Genomic DNA, 19095 nt, shown 5'->3' with positions numbered 1-19095 from the left:
TATCTCCCGGACGGAGCGTGTGCCGTGTCAGTGCAGCCGACGATCGAAGGCACGACGAAACGTTCGTTTACAACGACGACGATCATAACAGGCCCAGTCTGCATAATTCGGTAGTTATCATAGTAACCAGAAGTATGAGACAATTCGTGCATCTCGCAGATGGCATGATATGAGTTGTCTGGGTTTGGGTATGACTAGCAAATGTTACCCCTCAACCGATGGCGGCACACTCTGAACATACTGGAATACGCTGCTTTGCCTAGGCGTTCCTTTGGTGCGCAACGCCAACGCGCTTCAGTGGCGCGCGTGGTTTGTCATCCTCGCGATTGAAAACATGGAGCACTAGTCGGACGTGGCAACGATTTGACAATGGCGTCGGCAATGCGTTCGTCGGAATGACAATCCGTTGTAGTCACATTGAGCATCCGCGTCAAGACCGAGACTCCGGTTTCCGATCTGTAGACAACTCATGAAACTGACACTCGGATAGCCTGATCACGCCAATGCGCTACAGATATAAGTTCAGTACAGCAGACAGTTCTTGCATATCAACAATATTTCAGGAGCCTGCTCTGGGTACGCGTACATCTGCGCATGCATCCCCGAGCGGGATCAGTTCCCGGAAACAATAGATGCATGCAGTGTGACCGGCGCCCTTTGACCCGATAGGGACAAGCTTCAAGTTCGTGCGAGACGTGTTTCGCTAAGCCGTTTGGGAAGGTAGAGCTCGAGGCACTCTCGCGAAGGCTGTAGAGATGGTGTGTACAGCGATTGCCACGATAAAGTTGCATGATGCGCGTTCGCTGCCGAAGATGCGTGCACATGACCACTGATTGCGCATGTTGAAAAATGTGTGCACAATTCGTCATGACCTGGAAGCGTGAAACGTGGATGATTAGCTCCATGTCTCTACAGCGTTCCCGCATTCGTTGACTTGGCCATTACATGAGGCTGAACCCAGCGCTGAAGTTGGAGCCAAGAGACATTTCGTAGTCCAGCCATTGCGGACTCTGGACTAACCATGCTTCTCATGTGGTCTTAGTAAAAGCTTGAAGAGGCTCCGTTCTGCATCGACTGGGAGATGTACCAGGGCACAAGATATGGTGCCAATGTGTTGGGTGGTGTGGGAGCAAACAGCCACCATGCCAAGCGACGACTCTCAGTCAGCGAATCTCGCATAGAATCCGGACAAGGCCCCTTCGAGCGACTTAGCCCCTCCAATAACGGTGATATATCGGGAAGCCGTGAGAAGTCCAGCGGGCGACATGGCAGCCTGGACCGTGTGCCGGCACCACCATACTGAGGGCAGACGGTGACGATTGGCTGGTGAGGAAGGCACGTATAGCGAATAAGGGTTGTGATGATTGCTGAACACGCAGTAGTACTGATGGAATTCCAAATGTGCAGCTCAAAGAAAGCCGCCAAAGACCTTGCCTAGGAAAAGAGTGACATCATGGGAAGTCGTCGTGGAAGGTCCTGCAAAGAACCGGTGGGGTAAAGCTAGAACAGGGCGCTGCAGGAGGCCGTTGCAAGCCCCTGTCAAGCATCACGCGAAGGAAGGGCGACCCATGCCAGCCGCCTGACGACATGGGCAGGTGTGATAGCGCGAGGCACGAGAATGCATCACTGTGTGAGAGAAGACGCGATCGAGGTAAAAGAAAGCGCGTTGTGAGGGAGGATGGCTGGGACGACGCGACGAGGGAGGTGAAGGGTGCCGTGTCGGAGACAAAGACACAAGCTCCGTCTCCGCGCTAACGCCAAGACGAAATTTATTATCGATACGGCATCATTCCAGCCAGTGCAGAGCAGACGTCCCCGGCGAGAGTTGTATACCGAAGACATTGGAACATGGCGCGCAAGAAGAAGAGCGCGCAGGCTGATGCCGCGCCCAACGGCAGCGCCTCGTCGACGCCGCCGCCCGCCTCCAACGGCGCAGCAACCGCGAAGAAGCCGGCCGGCGAGCCCTCGACGTCTGCCCTCATCATCTGCCGCAACAAGTGAGTTTGGGCGGGTACTGCCGTCGTGATGCACAGAGACAATACCCTAATGGCGGGACTACAGGCATTGGCGCTACATCTCTTCGTTCCACGGCCCCTGGCTGCAGCTGCCCCCCGAGGTCCTCGAGTCGCTCGCCCACAGCAACTACCTCTCCCCGCGCCCCCACCCGATTGACCCCGCCGTCTTCTACGACCTCGTCAAGATCCGCAAGGCCGTCGACGAGGCGACCAACCTGGCTGTGCGCGCCACGTCGGGCTTGACGTCGGCCGCCCTCAGCAACAGCCTCAATGGGAACAACAGCATGCTGGGCAATGCCGCCGCGCTGGGGATAGGCTACGGGGGAGGGGGGACCTCGAAGCTGAGTAGAGAGCGGAAGCATCGTATGCGGGAGCTGGCGACGAGCAAGCTGAGTCAGGCATATCATTTGGACGAGATCGCGGCCAGTGTAGCTACCATGCAGAGCGCGAGCACGCTGGAAGACGTCGCGCACCTGGTGCTGCAGCGCGAGCCCAACAACGTCGACGCCAAGTACGTCCACTTCTTCCACGAGAAGATTCCCAGCCGCATGATGGCGCAGTGTACACCTTTGCATACTTTGAATGAAATCATCAGCGAGCGACCCAACGACGGGAGCCCCCTTCGAACGCGCGCATTGACAAGAATCTTCAAGGAGGACTACGTGAACTCGGCCAAGGACCTGAGTGAGGCCCTGAGCACAGCGCGGTACATGATGGCACAGCATCGCGCAGGCAACGATCAGCTGGTGCTGGCAAAGACGCTCCAGGAACAATATGGGCGGGATTGGCGGCAGGAAGTCAAGATCCCCGACGAAGACCACCCTAATTCGCTCGAGACACAGCTGCTGTTCCATCGCGCTGGCGTATACTTCACTATAGCATGCGGCCATGTCAATGCTGCGCTAGACGGCCTACAGGCAGCCGAAGAGGCAAAGGCACGGCGAGATGCCCAAATCGCTGAAGGTAAGGAACCAGATCCGATAACACCAGAAGAAGCGCACAGCAATCATCTTCGCCTCGAAGCCCGCAAGCAAGTCCGCCAGAACGCCAAACGCGCCCTACGAGACTATGTCGCCTTCCTCTCACACTTCGACTACACGCCCGGTATCTCCGCTGAGCTCGCCGAAGAGTTCTTGCGCAGACTGGGCCACTCGGCGAACGGCAGCCCCAACGGCTATTCGAATGATAAGATCAAACCGAACATGAACCGCCTCATCGAGCAGACAAACGGTGCCTCATCGCCCATCTCCGAAGCCCTCGTCCCTCACCGCGGCCCGACCAAATCATCCTCTGACCGCGCATCGTGGCCCAAACTCCCTCCACCGGAGATCTTCAAAGTCTCCCAGCTCTTCGATGCTGCACCTCCCGCCTCTCTACCCCCGTATCCACCGCCTCGCAACTCGTCCGAGTCCGCAGCCTCAGCAGCGGCCACCGCCTTCGCAGATAGCCACGAGAGTATAACATACCACCCCCTCATTACAGACGCCCTGCATAGTCTTCTCCTCTGCCACGCGCTCATACAAACACCACCCAAAGAACACCTCCGCCACGCCCACAATGCCGCCCGCCTCGCCCGCGTCTGCGACGGCTACCCTATCTTCCTCGCCGCACGTTCTCCCGCACGCGCAGACTGGATCGAAGTCCTCCGTAGAGCTGGGAACTGGATCGGCCTGTCAACATCCTGGGAGAACCTCTGTCGCCCTGCACCCCTACCTGGCCACGGAGGCGGCAAGAACGGCTCCACAGACGTAGCAGGAAAGAACGGCATGAACGGATCCGGTGGCGGCGAAACAGAAGCCCAACGACGCGAACGTCAGAAGCACGAAGCCATCCTCGAAGCCCTAGCCGACGAACGCGTCGTCGACGAAGAAAGCTTTCAGCGTGCGGTTCGCGCGCGCGAGCGCCGGAACAGAGAGGACGAGGAGGCCGAGAAGAAGAGGCAGCAATCTCCCCCTAGCGACCCAGATGGGAACCCAATGTCACCACAACCCACCCCACCTAAGCGCTGGGCGCAAGATGACGGTCGCGAATATCCCATCAGTACTGAACGAGCGGAAGCCATCTCACGCTGGGTCAGGGATGCACCGCCAGTGGGCGAGACCAGCGTTGCGAAAAGCAAGAAGAGAACAAAGGGCAAAGGGAAGAAACCTTCCTTGAGAGCGGGCGGAACGGGCCTAAGCCTTGCCGAGAGCGTAGAGACGATGAGTGTTCAAGACGAGGAGATCGATGATTAGTGCTAGATTTGGATGTTGGAGAGACCCTTGTCTTGATAACGCAGTGGGACGGTGGACTATTTTTACCGAGAGCCATGGCTTCGGCCTGATAGAGTTGGAAGTAGACTAGCTTTCTCATTAGCGCTTGTGGATAGCAGATGAATGTCCAAAGTGTTCTGGTGGTTTTGATTGTCATTCATTTCTCTAACTGAGACTATACTACATGCGGGCCCACTGGCAGCCACTTCCTTTCCTGAAAACCTCCTTCTCCATCGTATATGAGCTCATGGCATCGCAGACTTGGGTAGCGAGTGCACCCTCACTTGCTAAACCAGTCCGCCGTAAACGCCCTCTCTGATCCTCCTATAGACACATGCTCGACGTCCGCCAGGTCCACTCCCTCCATCGCATCGACAATACTCTCCCAGATCTTCTCCGATTTCTCCACCGATACACTCTCTCCATCCCACCCGTACTGCAGGTCCTCTTCCGTAATCACAAAGTTATTCTTCTCGTTATCTTCAAACACTCCGTACGGCTCCTCGGGTGCCACATTATGGTTCAGTATGCGGTTGAGCGGCAGTTTATTGGCAGCCAACCAATACGCGCGATGAAACCGCTTGTCAGAAGCCTTCATGTCGGGAAACCACTTCTGTTTGACCGTGAGAAGATCCGCTTCCATGGATAAGCGGAGCCATTTGTGAACAGATGGCGCAACAGTCGTCCAATGGATCTCGTTATGCTCATGAGCAAACATTCCATATACGCCGATGCTGGTAGTCGTTGTGGCCGGTGGGTCATACTGGAACGGGTTCGCAGCGTTGTGTAAAACTAGAAGCGACATTCTGTTTCCATTCTTGATGAAGCCTGCTGTAATATGCGCGTCCCATCTGTTGCTGTCTGAGTGGTAGATTCCTTCCTCCAACTGATTTTGTAAAAAGGACTCGGCAAAGTCGAAGCCATGTCCAGGTTCAAGCTCATATAGAACGACCGGCCACCTGTACTCGTCGTAGGTGCTTGTGATATCTTGGGGTATAGTCTCAGGGTGGACAATCTTGGGAGGCGGTGGTGGAGGTGCTGCGGGCGTATGCGGTTGGTGTTGAGGCATGTAAACCAAGGGTCGCGCATGAACCGGTTCTTGATACTGTGGGTAGGGAGAAATATACGGTGGTGGGTGATACTGCCGCAGATCGATGTAGTGCATGGGGCCCGGTTGCGGTAGATGAGGAGTCGGGTGGTGGTTTACCACGGGGCTGCTTGTGAAGCTCTGTTGCTGCCCATGTTTTGGTTTGGGTGAACCCGGAAGAAGACGTCTAAAGCGAGGAGGAGGTGCAGTTGTAGTTGTCAAGTCGTCAATAATTGAAGCCTTGCGTTTGCGAGGCATCGATGTAGGCTCCTTGATCAGTTCGTACTGCGGCGCTGAAGCTTGGGCGGAAACTGTCTTTCTCCTCGCTACCTCGCCCTTTCTTTTGTACTCGTCCTGCTTCTTCTTGCTCTGTGCATCTACCATGCTAAGGTTGTGAGTTGGCCAATGCTGGATAGAGGGCGCTTTCTGTCAAGCTGTTAGCACGAATAGTAACCTCATACAAGGGAAAACTGGACAGGTCTGCAGCCTACATCAGCATGAAAACCTGCAAGGTAGGTGCCCTAACGTCGATGTAGGCTCCAGACCTGTTCAGATTTTCCCTATGTTGGCATGATAGCAAGGGATACGTACTAGTAATAGAGGCGACGGTTGCAGAATATTGGCAGATGGATGAAATCGAGGGGGTGGAGCGACAGTCTGTTGTGACGGATAACCCTGAATGTTCGATACTGAGGGCTGAATGTATGCTGGTGCAAATGTGCTGTAAGGCGATGTATACTCTGAAGGGCCTCGCAATCGTTTCTCATGTTGGCGCACATCGTCGAGGTGGTGAAGGGGCGGAGTAGGTGGTCGTTGCCTGTTCGCCCAATGTGGTACAGGCAGGTTGTACCGATGTTGCGGCTGGTGGAGAATTTCGGGCTCAGGGGAAAGAGGAGTTGAGATGAAAGTACTTGCCGCAGTTGTTTGTGGAGAGGGAGCGCCAAACGTAGCCATCGAGTCTTTGCGCGCGGATGCAGCGTCATGCACGTCATCCAAGCTCATAGCCTGAGGCCAGCCGGAAGGCGCGCCATGTTGTGAAGGGTTCATCTGGTGTACTTGCAGCAGGTTGGATCGAGAGGCGCATATTTGGTGTTGGGGGAGGCGGGCGGGGGTTGTTGACTATTTATACTGCCGTTGCTCGTGGTGACGGTCGTATGAGAGGCAGCAGCGACCAGTGATAGAAGGCACGCTACCCCGACAACACAAAGGAGTACACCGATAGTGCAAATTCGCGACGTGTCTCCCGCCTTCACCCGACAACTGCGGATAGAGACGCGCACAAAGTGGCGGATTGACCACGTTGAGGCTACAACGTCGCTGCCTGACTGGTCTGTTGTTGACATAATGAGATGGATCAGGAGATTGATGGCAAACGAAGGGTTGAAAATTGGGCTGAGAGCATTGAGGTAGGGACAAATCTATTAAGATGGAGTGATATACGAGCACCTTTATATAGAAATGCCGCAGATGGAAGCAAGATTGGTGAATGATTCAGTAATACGTTGAGGTGGGCTAACCACACTAACATTCACGGAACCTGTCTTCATCAACCACTAAAATGATCTTCTTCTCGAGGTGCCAGGCTGTCTTCGAATCAGCTGACCCAAACCAGTCTTTAGTCGGGTCCATCCGTGCCAAGCTTCGTAGGCAGAAGCAGACCCGTGGAACATAGAGCGAACTGGATGAACTCTGCATATGAAAATGTAATCTTACCCAGATCTCGCTGATGAGTCATAAAGTAACCACCATACTCCCGCCTTTTCCTGTGCTTATTCAACGCTTCCAACGCCAGAAGAATCGAGACAAAGTGCGTAGACTGGCGGCAAAAACTAGAGATGTTGCGCCGCACGCAGCTCGTGAGAAAGAAGAGGGAAAGCTAAACAACACGCTTGACCTGTAGACGGGATTAGTTGGATACTGTTGGAATGATGATAGGATGCACGGGTGTTGGTTACCTCAAAGAACCGTTTGAGCCACCACACCTGGAAGAACCCCTGGCCGATGAGTACCATCAACTGGAAGATGCTCCACCACTTGATGCGCGCGTTGGTGCTCTCAGCAGTATTCCTGTGTACGCGCTCGCGCACGATGATGTAGCTCTGCTCGTCCTTGACCTGGGAGACGAGTTCCGACATTGTCCGCACTAGTTCTGTCAGTACTATCCTCTCCAGCTGCTCAGTGTAGTTCCTCACCCTCCTTCTCCAATGGGTCTTGGGGGGCTTCCGATTCAGGGACGTAGACAATGCCGTGCACGTTGAACGAGACCTCCTTCGTGTTTGCGCCCCAGTGCTCGTTGTTGAAGCAGTATGTGTATTTGCCGTCTTCTTTGGCGTCGAAGGAGTGGTCGCCGGAGGATACGCCGCGTTCGTGGACTTGGTAGCTTCGAGAGGGCGTCTCGATCTGTGGATAAATAGTCAGCTATGTGGTTTGGAGGCAGAATTGGAGTCTCATTGACGCACCCAGAAATCGATCTCCAGGTTTCCGCTGCCGCCAAACTCCCGGTCGCCGACTTGGAACGTGACTGTCATCTTGTCGTCCTTGTGGAGGGACTCGTGGAAGCATTCGCGCTGGTGGGCCTTCATTTGGATGTTGTGCGCCGTCGCGAATGACAGCAAGCTGCTCGCCGCAGCGAGCATGGCGAGAGATGGGAACAGCATGGCGGGTGTATGGTGATGCTGCTCTGTCGTGTCGAATTCGGTGTTTCGTCGAGCGCCAAGCTACGTACACGGAGATGCCAGCTTGCCCGCAATGCAAGGGCCCAGAAAGTTAGCGTTCAGATTAGTCAGCCACGGCTCCGTCTCAACTTCCTTCGAACGGCGTCCTGCTCTGTCCTACACCCCGCAATATTGTTGTTCGTTCACAGCCTTCCTAGTGAATCCTGGATGCGATGCAGCATTTGTTCTAATATGTTAGGGATCAGTACATGACATGACAATTTCGCGATTCGCTGTGCAGTCTGCGTGCGCTGACATCCGCTACCCTTCAGGGTCTCGCACGGTTACCACAATGCGCTACTACAGAACTTCAAGGTACAGCTGGGAACCATGGAGATGGTGTGTCGTGATTCAGCAGCTCAGATCGCTGGTAGCCTGGATATCTACGTCAACGAGTTGAGGCGGAAGGTAACACCCGTGTATCTCTCATGAAATATTCTCTTCGTCGTCTACTTCCTTTCTTCTGTGCGCGTAGGTCTTATGATAACGTCCTTTCTTTAAATTCTGTTATCGTTCGGTCATGTACCCTTCTCTTCTGCCGTCCAAATTTAGAGGTTCTGAACAGATCTGTTTGCCGCCAAGACCATCGTCAGTCCGCTCCCACACTTGTCCCCGCAACAACAGCACGTCTTTCTTGTGCGCTCAACCTCAGCTTGCTTTATTCACTTCAATTGCCGCTCGTCTCCGCGTGGCGTTTTCGTCGTCGTCGCTTACGGACCGCGTCCTTTCTTGCGCACGGTGTCAACACCCTCACTTCGAACTCAGCGCCTGCACCTCCAAGCTATCGGGATGACGGATGCAAATGGCGTTCCGCGTAGAGTGTCCATGGCATACATCCTAGGCTTTAGCGACAAGCCGTACAAGGAAGTAAAGCCACCCGCACCTCCGCCTCCGCCGCAAACTAGGAAGCCCGGCCAACCTGCTAACATAGTGACTGCCCCCATTGAATACCATGACGAAGCTTTAGGCTAATTGCCACCAGATGTCTACTCCTGGTCGCATCGTAGAGTGGACCGCGAGCGACGGACGAAAAGGCAGGCTCACAGGCACCGGCAAACCACGACTTACTGCAGCCAGCCTTGCGAAGGTACCTTCTGAACGACAGCCGGCAAAGGAGCTAGCAGGTGCGAAGAATACCCCAAAGAAAGCAGCTTCGACCAAGCCCGCCACTGATGGAGATAACTTGTGGGGTAACGATGGGTGGGGTGACACCAATGCAAAGAGCGAATCGAAGAAGTCGAGCTCGAAGAAGGCCTCAAGTAACCAAGGTGATGGATGGGTCGTACAGGAATCGGGCAATGACACAAACGATCCATTTGCAGCCACCTGGGGTACTACTCCAGATGCTACAGGTGGCGACGACAACAAAGAGAAGAAAGATGAACCCGCAGCACCTTGGGAAGCTACGAATGTCCCGGACAACAACACAGTCCCAGAAGATGATGGCAAGAAGGATGGGGAGTCAAACGGATGGACTAAAGAGCAAGATGAAAAGCTGATACAGCTGAAAACTAAAACTTCGAAAAGTTGGGCTCAGATGGGCGAAGAGATTGGTGGTAAGACAAAGCAAGATTGCATCGACCGTTTCAAAGAGATCCAACCGAAGGGATACAAGGCCAACGAGGCCAACCAAGGGGGTGGAGGCAAGAAGGGAAAGAAGGGGAAGAAAACAGATCAACATGATGGAAACAACAAGGATGACACGAAGAAAGAAGAGAAGAAGGAAGAGGAGACGGGGGATGATGGCGGTTTATTGGGTCTCACGTTTGGAGAAGATACTAGTAACGGCAAAGACGAGTCTGGCGACAAGAACAATTCTGGGGACAAAGCACCCGATGTATGGGGCGGTACTGTAAGCTGGGACTATGCTGGGGGAGATGCTGCAGGTACTGGTACGAATGCTTGGGAAACCCAAGTTGGATGGGGCACTGGCGCCACTACGGGTGGTGAAGACGGCGCGAATGATGCTGCCGCGAGCTGGGACAATATCGGTGGAAACAACCGGAGTAAAGGGACGAACAACAACCAGAAAAACAACACCGGCGGCGGTGCCGGAGATGCGAAAGCTTCAAGGCAGAAAGCCACTTCAAACAAAGTGCCTCCGCGAGCGTCCCCTCAGCCTAATGCCAACAACGGCAACAACAACAACGCCCGCCCCATCGCCGCTCGTCCTCTCGAACTCGAAGTCAAACCTGACGATACGTTCTCCGCCGATGACTTGCGTCTAGTCGCTCGCATCTTACAACAAGATTGCTCAATGGTATGGAATAGGGTCAGCTGGCGATTCAGGGACAAGACAGGCAGAACGCTTCATCCTGATGAATTCGAGAAGAAGATCACCGGGCGTCTAGAGGGTAAGGGCAGCGAGAATGGTGAGCGGAGGCGGTAGGACTGTAACAGGGTGGTGGAGAAGGTTACGCGTGCCATGTGTCATGAAGTGTTCAAAAGGTCAAGAGAGCAGTCGAAGGAGCTCGTTTGTAACACTGTAACTAGAACCAGCTGGGTTTCTAGTTCGCATCTTTCGGCTGTGTAGTGATCGATGCACTAGTGCGCCCGATGTGGTAGTTAGTTACACGTTGAACGAGTCAATACAGTCATGGAATCTGGGTCAATTAAGCCGTCATGGTATGTTATGAACCAGATGACTGAGCCTTGCATGTTGAGTGAGCATATTCTGGCGTAGCTCAAGTAATATGGATGGGACAGAACGAATGACGGTCCTCCGCGTTCCATGTCGATCCTCGAGCATCTCCACTACCATCGGAGGTTGCACTCGCTCCTAGGCAGTGGCACTATCCCTCCGAAGACACGTATGCTTGAATTCCTTCTCCAGCCCAGGCATGTTCAGGCGATCGACACCCCAACCGCAAGCCTGACTCTCACAGTGCAATACCAGCGAACTCAGATGACCAAAGATCTTCCCACATCCCTCGTCGCGACACACGAAAGGGTGAAGGTCACCAGATGCCGACCAGCGCTGTACCTCGCGGATATCGACGCGGCCTATGCGAATAGACGCATGCATATCGAGATCCATGTAAAGCGCCGAGTACCACCACTTTCCGAGACAGCGCGTAAGAAGTGCCGGATCGTTGAAGTTGGGGCACTTGCCTGACTCCAAGTGATTGATGAGACTGGAGTAGGTGCGCATCGGTGCGTCGCAGGCCCAACAGCCAATGTCAGCGGACCTGTGCTTGGTCATGTGCTGGTGTGTTGTCAGCGTGGCAGTCGTGAGTCAGTCGCGTGGCAGATCACTCACAATGTGGTAGTTGCCCTCGTGGTGAGTGTGGAAGCCACATTCCTCGCAAAGGAAACAGTTCTCGAGGTGAATACCCAGTTGGGCCTTTCCAGCACAGTGCTCGCCGCATTGGGGGCAGGCAAGTGCGAATGCACAGCTCTCGTAATGCTGCGTAAGCTTGGTAAAGCTCGGTAGTATGCGCTTGCAGCCTTCGCACTGGAAGTGATCACACTTGAGATGTCGTGCAAGCGCGGACTGGTCCGGTCCATCGAATTCGCAACCTGGTTGTAAGCAATGCTTATGTCCTTACCTTGGTCAGTCAAGTCTTCAAGATAAAGTAATCGTAGGAAAAGAGAATGAACGCTCTGATGAGGCAAAAAGACACGAGCTCGCAACCTAGAATCTCTCAGACCACTTACTGTTCGTCTGTTCCCAATGGGCATCGCGTTGATCCTGATTGCGAAATCGCTGCTTGCATGTTCCGCACCACGTATGCTTCGCAGCGGTCTGAAGATGTTGCTCCAACTCAGCGCGAGTCTTGAAGCCGAGCAGGCACGTGAGACACACCCACTCATGGCCGACACTGTAGTTATTCTCGAAGTGGTTCTTGAGAGCCCAGTCATCCTTGAAAGCGGAGAGACAAAGGTTGCAATGAACTTCATGGTTCGCTGCATTGTCGACGTGGTTTTTGAGACCATTGCGGTCCACGAAGACGCGCTTGCAGAGGTTGCAATAGTTTTCGTGTCCGACGCTCTGCTTAATGTGACTGAGCAGTGCAGCTTTGTTGGCGAACTTGTACGAGCAGACGCCACACCAGTTCTCGTGTGGATCGTATGCTTTTTCGGGTGTGTTGTCCGTTGAGCCCGAGACGATGCGATCTTGCCCTTGCTGGGCGCGTGGGCGGTTGAGGATAGCCTTGGTGCGGTCATTCAGCACCTGCGGAGAGCGTCGAACCGGTGGTGCCGGCTGTACTGCAGGAGCGCCGCGCTTCTTGACCTCTTGCCATGGCATCGAGTCATCGGCAATCTGATTGAGGAATGGGTTTTGAGAATGGTCAATAGCGGGACTGCGGACGGGAGTTTCGCTGCTGTCTGCACTAGCGAACATCGCATAGCGGTTGCTGCCAGGCGCGGCCATTGCCAGTCCGCTGCAGCGAGGGGAGGACGGGGTCGGTGTTTACAACAATGTAGTATCGGTACAGCTGATTGTGCTGATAGAGGTGATTGTGCTAGCACGGACAGCCAATAGCAAGCAGCCTGCCCTGAAGGCAGCAAGCGCCTTGTCACGTGACAGCGCGTTAACAAACGGGCGGAGACATGAACACGCACGGATGCGCGCATAAGCGGCACCAAAGATCGATCGAACGTCTACTCGCGTTGAAGGCATCTTCGATGTACAGGAATGACCATGCAACTGATAACATTGAACAAGATGACACGATGGCGGAGACGAGGAGACGGTGAGCGTGGAGGTAATGGCGCGATGGATGTACACCTCATTGAAAGCGAACGCGATGTAGAGAATGCAGGACGAATCGATAAGTAAGCATGTACTTGCCGAATGGACTGAGAAAGGTCGCGAGGCATATTGTCGCGAATGGACGGCGTGAGGTGGTCGAACCCGGATCCGAAAGACACGTGGGCTGAAAGCGAGACAGAGCCTATGTATTCATCCGGCGATGTCTCGATGAGACTAGAGCAGGGCAGTCAGACTGACAGGAATGATGTCAGGAGAGAAGATGTGTTTGAATTGAAGGAGGTTGGATGAATGACGCCACTAAAGTTAGTGTGTCACGTCGCCCACGCGCTCGGTGCCGAGGTTTGGCCGGACCTCGTGTCTGTCACACCCACCGAATCCAATCACCTACACCATCAGCGCCATCTCGGAAACTATGCCCCGCGATGAAAAGCGAATGTCCGGTTACACTGCGACTGGAATATGTGACGAGGCCCCTAAGCTGCTTGCCGGAACAACGCGTCGGTCCTTGGCCAGAGCAGCACTACTGCAGATTTCATCGCACGCGTGCTTACCCCAACACTCTACCGTCAACGACGAACGAACAGTCCGCCCCTTCCAGGGAGCTCTGCTGCGCATCTTCTCGATGGTTCTGTCGCCCGTGACGTCGAACAAGCGATCTTATTGTCATCTCGTTCCACTATGGCGGCTCGAGCCTCAAGCGTGGCCACGAGAACTAGAGTCCTATCTCATTTTATCACTGTCTTTCCGGAAGCTTCCCAATTCTAGGTGGGTGTTACTCACATGAGAGGGTTTGCTTTATGAGCTCGGAATCTTGAAACATTAGGGAATGTTCGTCGCCATGAACTCAATACAATATGGCCTAGCTAACAAAAGGTTGCTACATCTTACTCACGACATACATTCAACTCTGTCGGCCAGTCTAGAACGGTGCATTTCACTCGGAGCTTTCTTTGTTTGCTACTGCACTCTACAATGCGTCCGACTATTCGCACAAGGACATTGATCCGGTATATTCACTACGGCGGCTATACTATGGACTTTTCACTAATGCTACATACAAGAGCTCGGCCTGTAGCTACGCCCTACTAGCTGACTTCGATTTGCTTCTCAATCAGCTCTCTTTACGGACATATTGGCGATTCAACCTGGTGAAAGCTATCCAGCGTCACTCACACGCGCCAAAGATCATGTCACACGACGTGGAGGGAAAGCGACGTGCCCCAAAAGATGTACCTGCTTCCTGTATAACTATGGGCGCGGACTACACCCTTTAGTAATCTCTCACTCTCTTCACAACCATTCGGCTCTACTTCTTTGGCTGGCCTTCTTGTCCTGCACGGAAGAACCACCCAGTTTCATCCAAGTACGTTAGTTTGGAAAAGTGCTAAACAGTACCTGTATAGCAAACCGGTACCGAATACCATCCTCGCACTTTTACGAGACTAATCACCATCATAAGACTTGCTTCGTATAAGATGCATCGCATCGACAGGAGGATCCACCAGCATTCACAAAAGACTAATCGCTTTGTCGCCTTTGAGCCTCGCTGTATCAACCATGCGTGGGACACGGAAAACAGTAAGCCGAAGGATCTCACGATCGATCAGCTGTGTCGTGCGCAAGCGCTTGCCAATGGTTCAAACTATCAACACCCAGATGAAGACATTATTGAGCGGATGCGCGCGAGAAATGATGTCTCTAGCACCCAGGAAGCAAACAGCCCCGAGCACCTCGTGCCTCCTTTACCTTTAACGCCGATAAGTTTGCACTCCGATGTTCTCGCCGGCAGTCTGCTTGTACCAGCCACTGACCCACCCGAGGCGGCTCCTGTCATCTCACAATCACATCCATGCGCGAAACTCTCGTCAGAAGATCATATCTGGGAAGAAAAAGCATGTAAAGGCATCGCTCATAAGGGACTGAGCTTGGACAAAGTCTGGGATAAAAAGACGTGGAAGCAGAAAGCCAACAATATCGAACGATTGAAGTTGCTAAAGGACGATGGGTACGACATCAGATCTCTACAGGCCCCGAAGACATCCGCAGATACAATAATCGAGGCTCTATTGGCTCACGTCAAGGCACGGAAGGAGAAAAATCTGGGTCTTGCAGCTTCTACGGTACTACATTCAACTCCCAGTGAGGAAGTATCAGAACCAAGGAAAGAAGATAGCTATAACGCCACTCTAGCGAACGATGACGACACAGCGCATGCGGAGCCCAAGGAAACTGGAGACCATGTTCCATCGGATGCGACACCACAAGGTGTTCCGGATTTTGCGCAGGATGAACCAGAATCGCATGATGAACCAGAATCCCACGATGAACCAAAATCACACTCATATATCCCGCCCCCCGTTGGTAAGTTTTAACTGTACGAAGTGCATGTGAGACATACACTGACTTCGTACCTCTACCTCTGCAGTCGCAGGCCTGAAACGCAAGCATACCCATGAGGATGAAAACCAGCCTGATTGGCACCAAGACAACCCACAAAAGGAACTTCACGAAGCCTACAACACAGCAAATCCCAACACCCTCGTCGACCTGCCGTGCACTTGCAGGATCGCTAAGATAGCGCGAGTGTTGACAAGGGAAGATCTTGCCAACGCCTTCGCAAAACAAGCTGCGTTCATATACAGTCGACAGATTGGTCGTGACATCTTCCGCTACGCTAGAGAGAAGAGAAGAATATTTCAGGACCCAAAGTCGAAAGAATCCTTCAATAATTGTATGGCGTCGTGGAGACCCTCACGGATCATCTTTCAGTCGCCGCGATCGGCCGCTCGACAGTCCTGTGAGCCGCATGTGTATATCAGCGCGCAAGGTATCAAGCTGATGATGTGGGAGCTTTCGCACATCGCTTACGATCCTTATGAAGATGGTAACTGGTGCATCGCAGACCCCGACGAAATTGAAGATCGAAAGGGTGATGGATTGATGGAAGCATGCAACCCAGTAAAGGACGACTTTCGGTACAAGATCCGCATTTCCGAAACTCCAACATTCCCTATGATCATCGAAGGAGAGACCATGGCACTAGTTGGTCTACTAAAACGTCTTCGTAAGAGCGGTATCAGCTACTACCACAAAGGACAGTATGATCCGCAACGGATGGAGGTCGTCGCGTATGACAATGAAACCAGGCAATTGAGTGATGCCACCGAGTCTGCTTTAGAGGAGGCGGAAAAGATGTTAGAGGCAGGACAGGCTCTTGGTGGCATAGTGGTCCATATTGGATGTCTGGACAGCTCAGACTACCTAGATGATTTGTTCTAGATAGAGAGCGCACGGAGTAGTACGTTCCCTGTGCCCAGTCTGTAGCTCTACCAATTGTTTGATAAGAGGAACTTATAACGATACGGTAGTGAATGCGACTCGCGGCCCGTGCTCACCAACACTCCAAGCTCTGCACCAAGCACTGCCCTCGTTGCCTTGATGTTGCCTGTGTGCACCCCCGCTCTCTAGCCACTTCTACGGCGAGATCGCAGTCGCGAAATCATTCGATCATTTGCTCCCTCATACTCCTACCGCGACCGCAAATTTGAACCCCAGCTACACTCACAATGCCTGTACGCACCCGCAAGATCGGCGTCAACGACAAGGACAAAACCGCTCTCGCATTCGCCCACGATGACTTCCGCCGCCATTGGGTCTCCGGTCAGGTTGGGGGTGGCCGCAACACCGATTCAAGAGTCGCATTCAACCAACAAGACAACGGGTTCAAGCATCTAAAGCTCACCGTCGCAACGCTCGTCGACGCCAAAACCAACGAGGCACCTGACTTTGCCAACTTCGGTCCCGATGAAGAGGCAAAATACCACGGGATGTTGCGCAGCAAGCTCAGCCTGGCCAAGGACTACATACTCAAGGAGAAGGATCTGTCTCTCGACCCTGACCGCTTCGGTGCGCGCCACGAGCCGACGTCACTAGCCCTCGCCGCACCGCCTATCATGATCGACCTCTATTCTCAGCACATGATCCGGCTCCTCCTCGATATCTCAGCACAACTTCGCCAGGTACACGCTGAGACTCCGGAGGATGAGGTTGAGACCGTGCTAGAGGTGCCGATGAGAGATTACTTGGAATTCTGGGAGAGGTTACAGAACAGTCTGTCATGGCAGCTTCCCGGAGACGATCACGGGGCTAGGATGGGCGAGGCGGACAGGGCAATGAGTGAGGTCTTGGAGAAGTTAGTTGAGCCTTAGCATGTGAACGCATAAGGCAGCTTAGCAAGTCAACGGGGGAGGAATTTACGTAAGGCATGCTTGCAAGCAGACCAGTTGACAACACTCATAAAAATCATGAAACCCTTCAGCTGTAGGAATGTTTTTGAACACCATTTCCATTCGCAGACATACAACCAGTAGCACGAGCCAATTGTCCAGTCTACCCAAAGCTTGTCACCATCTAGCCTTTGGCTTGCAAGTATGACCAAGCGAATAGCTGGTTTGCTGGCTGCTTGAACGCTTTCGGTATTTAGCTGCTCGATGTCGACACTGACTTTGCAAGCCCATCTTCGGCACTCTCCAGGGCTGTGTCGGCCCAGTGACTTAGTCAATGGGCCTAATGAATATGCTTCCTGTTGTCTGGGGGGTACACGCTGCATTTCACGCGCTAGTTGCCTGGCTACTCTCCTCTGTCAATATATAAACAACGGTCTCTGCTCCAAAAGTTCCTCGTGGCGAAGCTCAACTCGACTCCTCAATCGAAAGACATTACATCGAAACGCGTAAGTCGTGTGACCTGGATCGAGCCGTCAGATCGGAATCCTTGAAATACCAGTTCCCCATCTCCGGATATATAGAGGTAAAGAAAGGCTCTCTTCATTCTTCGACCTAGACTAACTGTTAAAGTCGTACAAAACGAGTACACAATATGGCTTCGACCACTACGATATATCCCAACACTCTTGAGGGTGTCAAGGCTTTCTGCAAGGGTCGCAAAGCTCTTGACCTCGTCCGCAGCTTTAGCACCACTCCAATCCCAGGCGCACCGGCAAAGTGGGACGATACGCTGGGAGTTTGTCTGGACCTCGAATGGTACAACCAACCTCCCGATAACCCAATGGAGATAATCAACGAGGGCGGTCTCGTCGTCTTCCCGATGAAGAAGCTTCGTGGCTGCAAGAGCCCAAGCGATTTCGAGAATCTCATTCGAAACTTCGCGGTACATCACCTACGCATCGTGGAGACGTGTCATATGCGGAACAAGGGGAAAGACAAGTTTGGTATTCCTTTCGGCGATACTGAGCTGAACCCAAGGTTTTGTCAAACGCGTTTCGTTACGAAGTCTGAGGCCCAAGCAGTCCTGGTCCAGTTTCTCGACAACCAGCGCTGCGATGATGGATCCAAGAGGCCAGTAATCTTCTTTGGTCAAGGCCTGAACAATGATGAGCGCCAGCTGAAGGAGCAATGGAACCTTAACACGGCTAAGCTTGACAGCATCGTTCTTACGATCCGATCGCTTGGGGCACTGGCGAGCCACGCTGGTATCGTCGCTGTCCCAGACAAGGAACGCGGTGAAAGCTTGCCGAGATTCGTCGAGCTTCTTCGTGGGTTCCAAATCAATACAAGTAGCATCTGGCTACACAACAGCTCCAACGATGCAGTGTATGAGACAACACTGTTCTTTCTCGTTGTCCTCTTCCCAGTCTTGTTCCCGGGTATGCCTGGCAATCAATTCCCGTCAGACTGCAGCATCGCCGGTCGTTCCATCAACGATATCTGGACCGATCTTGCTGAGGAGAAGAAGGCTATCTCGCCTCAGACGTGGGGCACTGCTCAGTTCTGTTGGTACTGCGAGACAGCAGACGTGCATGACGCCGACGCGTGCCCTGTAAAGGAGACGATCGAGTGCGACAATTGCGCGAAAGCTCCTGGCCCTGAGAACAAGCGCTTCCGTAGTAAGCAGTATCGCTTTGGCCATCAGACTAGTCGGTGTACCCATCAGTTTAGGCACTACATTCCACCCCTGCCTACATTTATTACCGACAACCTCGACCACGAAGAGCAGCGTGCTGTCTCGCGAGCCAAGGCTAGTGACGATGTTGCGGTCGGTGGGCGGATTCTGTTCGACAAGCTTCTGGCACCTGGGTACCCAGGCAGGATCGGCGATCGTGAGTTGGATGCCGAGGACGAGCGTCGCGCTGAGGAGGACAAGATGCTGTGGAGCTTGAGCGATGCTGATGACGAAGAATTCGCTCTAGATGATGAGTAGTACAGCATTTGACGCGTGTCAATCGAATCGACCGTGGGAGCACATTCGATCGCAGGCTCGGGGCTTATGGACGAGAGGAGGGACGTTTGCT

At 53.4% G+C, this 19095-nt stretch overlaps 8 protein-coding genes across 8 annotated transcripts; 5 read left to right on the top strand and 3 right to left on the bottom strand.

Annotated features, from left to right (window-relative positions):
• Positions 1 to 1848: 1848 nt before the first annotated feature.
• J4E84_004289 (uncharacterized protein) lies at positions 1849 to 4249 on the top strand (the record flags this gene model as incomplete). Its single annotated transcript, XM_049386897.1, has 2 exons — positions 1849 to 1997; positions 2062 to 4249. The coding sequence occupies 2 exons, from the start codon at positions 1849 to 1851 to the stop codon at positions 4247 to 4249; spliced, it is 2337 nt and encodes a 778-aa protein (XP_049245667.1).
• A 298-nt stretch (positions 4250 to 4547) lies between these two features.
• J4E84_004288 (uncharacterized protein) lies at positions 4548 to 5738 on the bottom strand (the record flags this gene model as incomplete). Its single annotated transcript, XM_049386896.1, has 1 exon — positions 4548 to 5738. One exon carries the CDS (start codon positions 5736 to 5738, stop codon positions 4548 to 4550), a length of 1191 nt encoding a protein of 396 aa, XP_049245666.1.
• Positions 5739 to 7230: 1492 nt separating this feature from the next.
• On the bottom strand, positions 7231 to 8011 carry J4E84_004287 (uncharacterized protein; the record flags this gene model as incomplete). Its single annotated transcript, XM_049386895.1, has 4 exons — positions 7231 to 7248; positions 7310 to 7497; positions 7547 to 7754; positions 7814 to 8011. 4 exons carry the CDS (start codon positions 8009 to 8011, stop codon positions 7231 to 7233), a joined length of 612 nt encoding a protein of 203 aa, XP_049245665.1.
• A 1039-nt stretch (positions 8012 to 9050) lies between these two features.
• On the top strand, positions 9051 to 10457 carry J4E84_004286 (uncharacterized protein; the record flags this gene model as incomplete). The annotated part of the gene is made up of 1 exon (XM_049386894.1): positions 9051 to 10457. One exon carries the CDS (start codon positions 9051 to 9053, stop codon positions 10455 to 10457), a length of 1407 nt encoding a protein of 468 aa, XP_049245664.1.
• Positions 10458 to 10847: 390 nt separating this feature from the next.
• Positions 10848 to 12443, bottom strand: J4E84_004285 (uncharacterized protein; the record flags this gene model as incomplete). Its single annotated transcript, XM_049386893.1, has 4 exons — positions 10848 to 11202; positions 11257 to 11273; positions 11328 to 11587; positions 11726 to 12443. The coding sequence occupies 4 exons, from the start codon at positions 12441 to 12443 to the stop codon at positions 10848 to 10850; spliced, it is 1350 nt and encodes a 449-aa protein (XP_049245663.1).
• A 2343-nt stretch (positions 12444 to 14786) lies between these two features.
• J4E84_004284 (uncharacterized protein) lies at positions 14787 to 16064 on the top strand (the record flags this gene model as incomplete). The annotated part of the gene is made up of 2 exons (XM_049386892.1): positions 14787 to 14790; positions 15217 to 16064. 2 exons carry the CDS (start codon positions 14787 to 14789, stop codon positions 16062 to 16064), a joined length of 852 nt encoding a protein of 283 aa, XP_049245662.1.
• A 287-nt stretch (positions 16065 to 16351) lies between these two features.
• On the top strand, positions 16352 to 16993 carry J4E84_004283 (uncharacterized protein; the record flags this gene model as incomplete). The annotated part of the gene is made up of 1 exon (XM_049386891.1): positions 16352 to 16993. The coding sequence occupies one exon, from the start codon at positions 16352 to 16354 to the stop codon at positions 16991 to 16993; it is 642 nt and encodes a 213-aa protein (XP_049245661.1).
• A 670-nt stretch (positions 16994 to 17663) lies between these two features.
• J4E84_004282 (uncharacterized protein) lies at positions 17664 to 19004 on the top strand (the record flags this gene model as incomplete). Its single annotated transcript, XM_049386890.1, has 1 exon — positions 17664 to 19004. One exon carries the CDS (start codon positions 17664 to 17666, stop codon positions 19002 to 19004), a length of 1341 nt encoding a protein of 446 aa, XP_049245660.1.
• Between the last annotated feature and the right edge of the window lie 91 nt (positions 19005 to 19095).

The sequence above is a fragment of the Alternaria hordeiaustralica genome (genome assembly GCF_023758085.1).
Source record: "Alternaria hordeiaustralica strain BMP 2776 chromosome Unknown scaffold_6, whole genome shotgun sequence".
NCBI lineage: Eukaryota > Fungi > Ascomycota > Dothideomycetes > Pleosporales > Pleosporaceae > Alternaria > Alternaria hordeiaustralica.
Note: the sequence above shows the minus strand (reverse complement) of the source record. Positions and strands in the feature narration are given on the sequence as shown.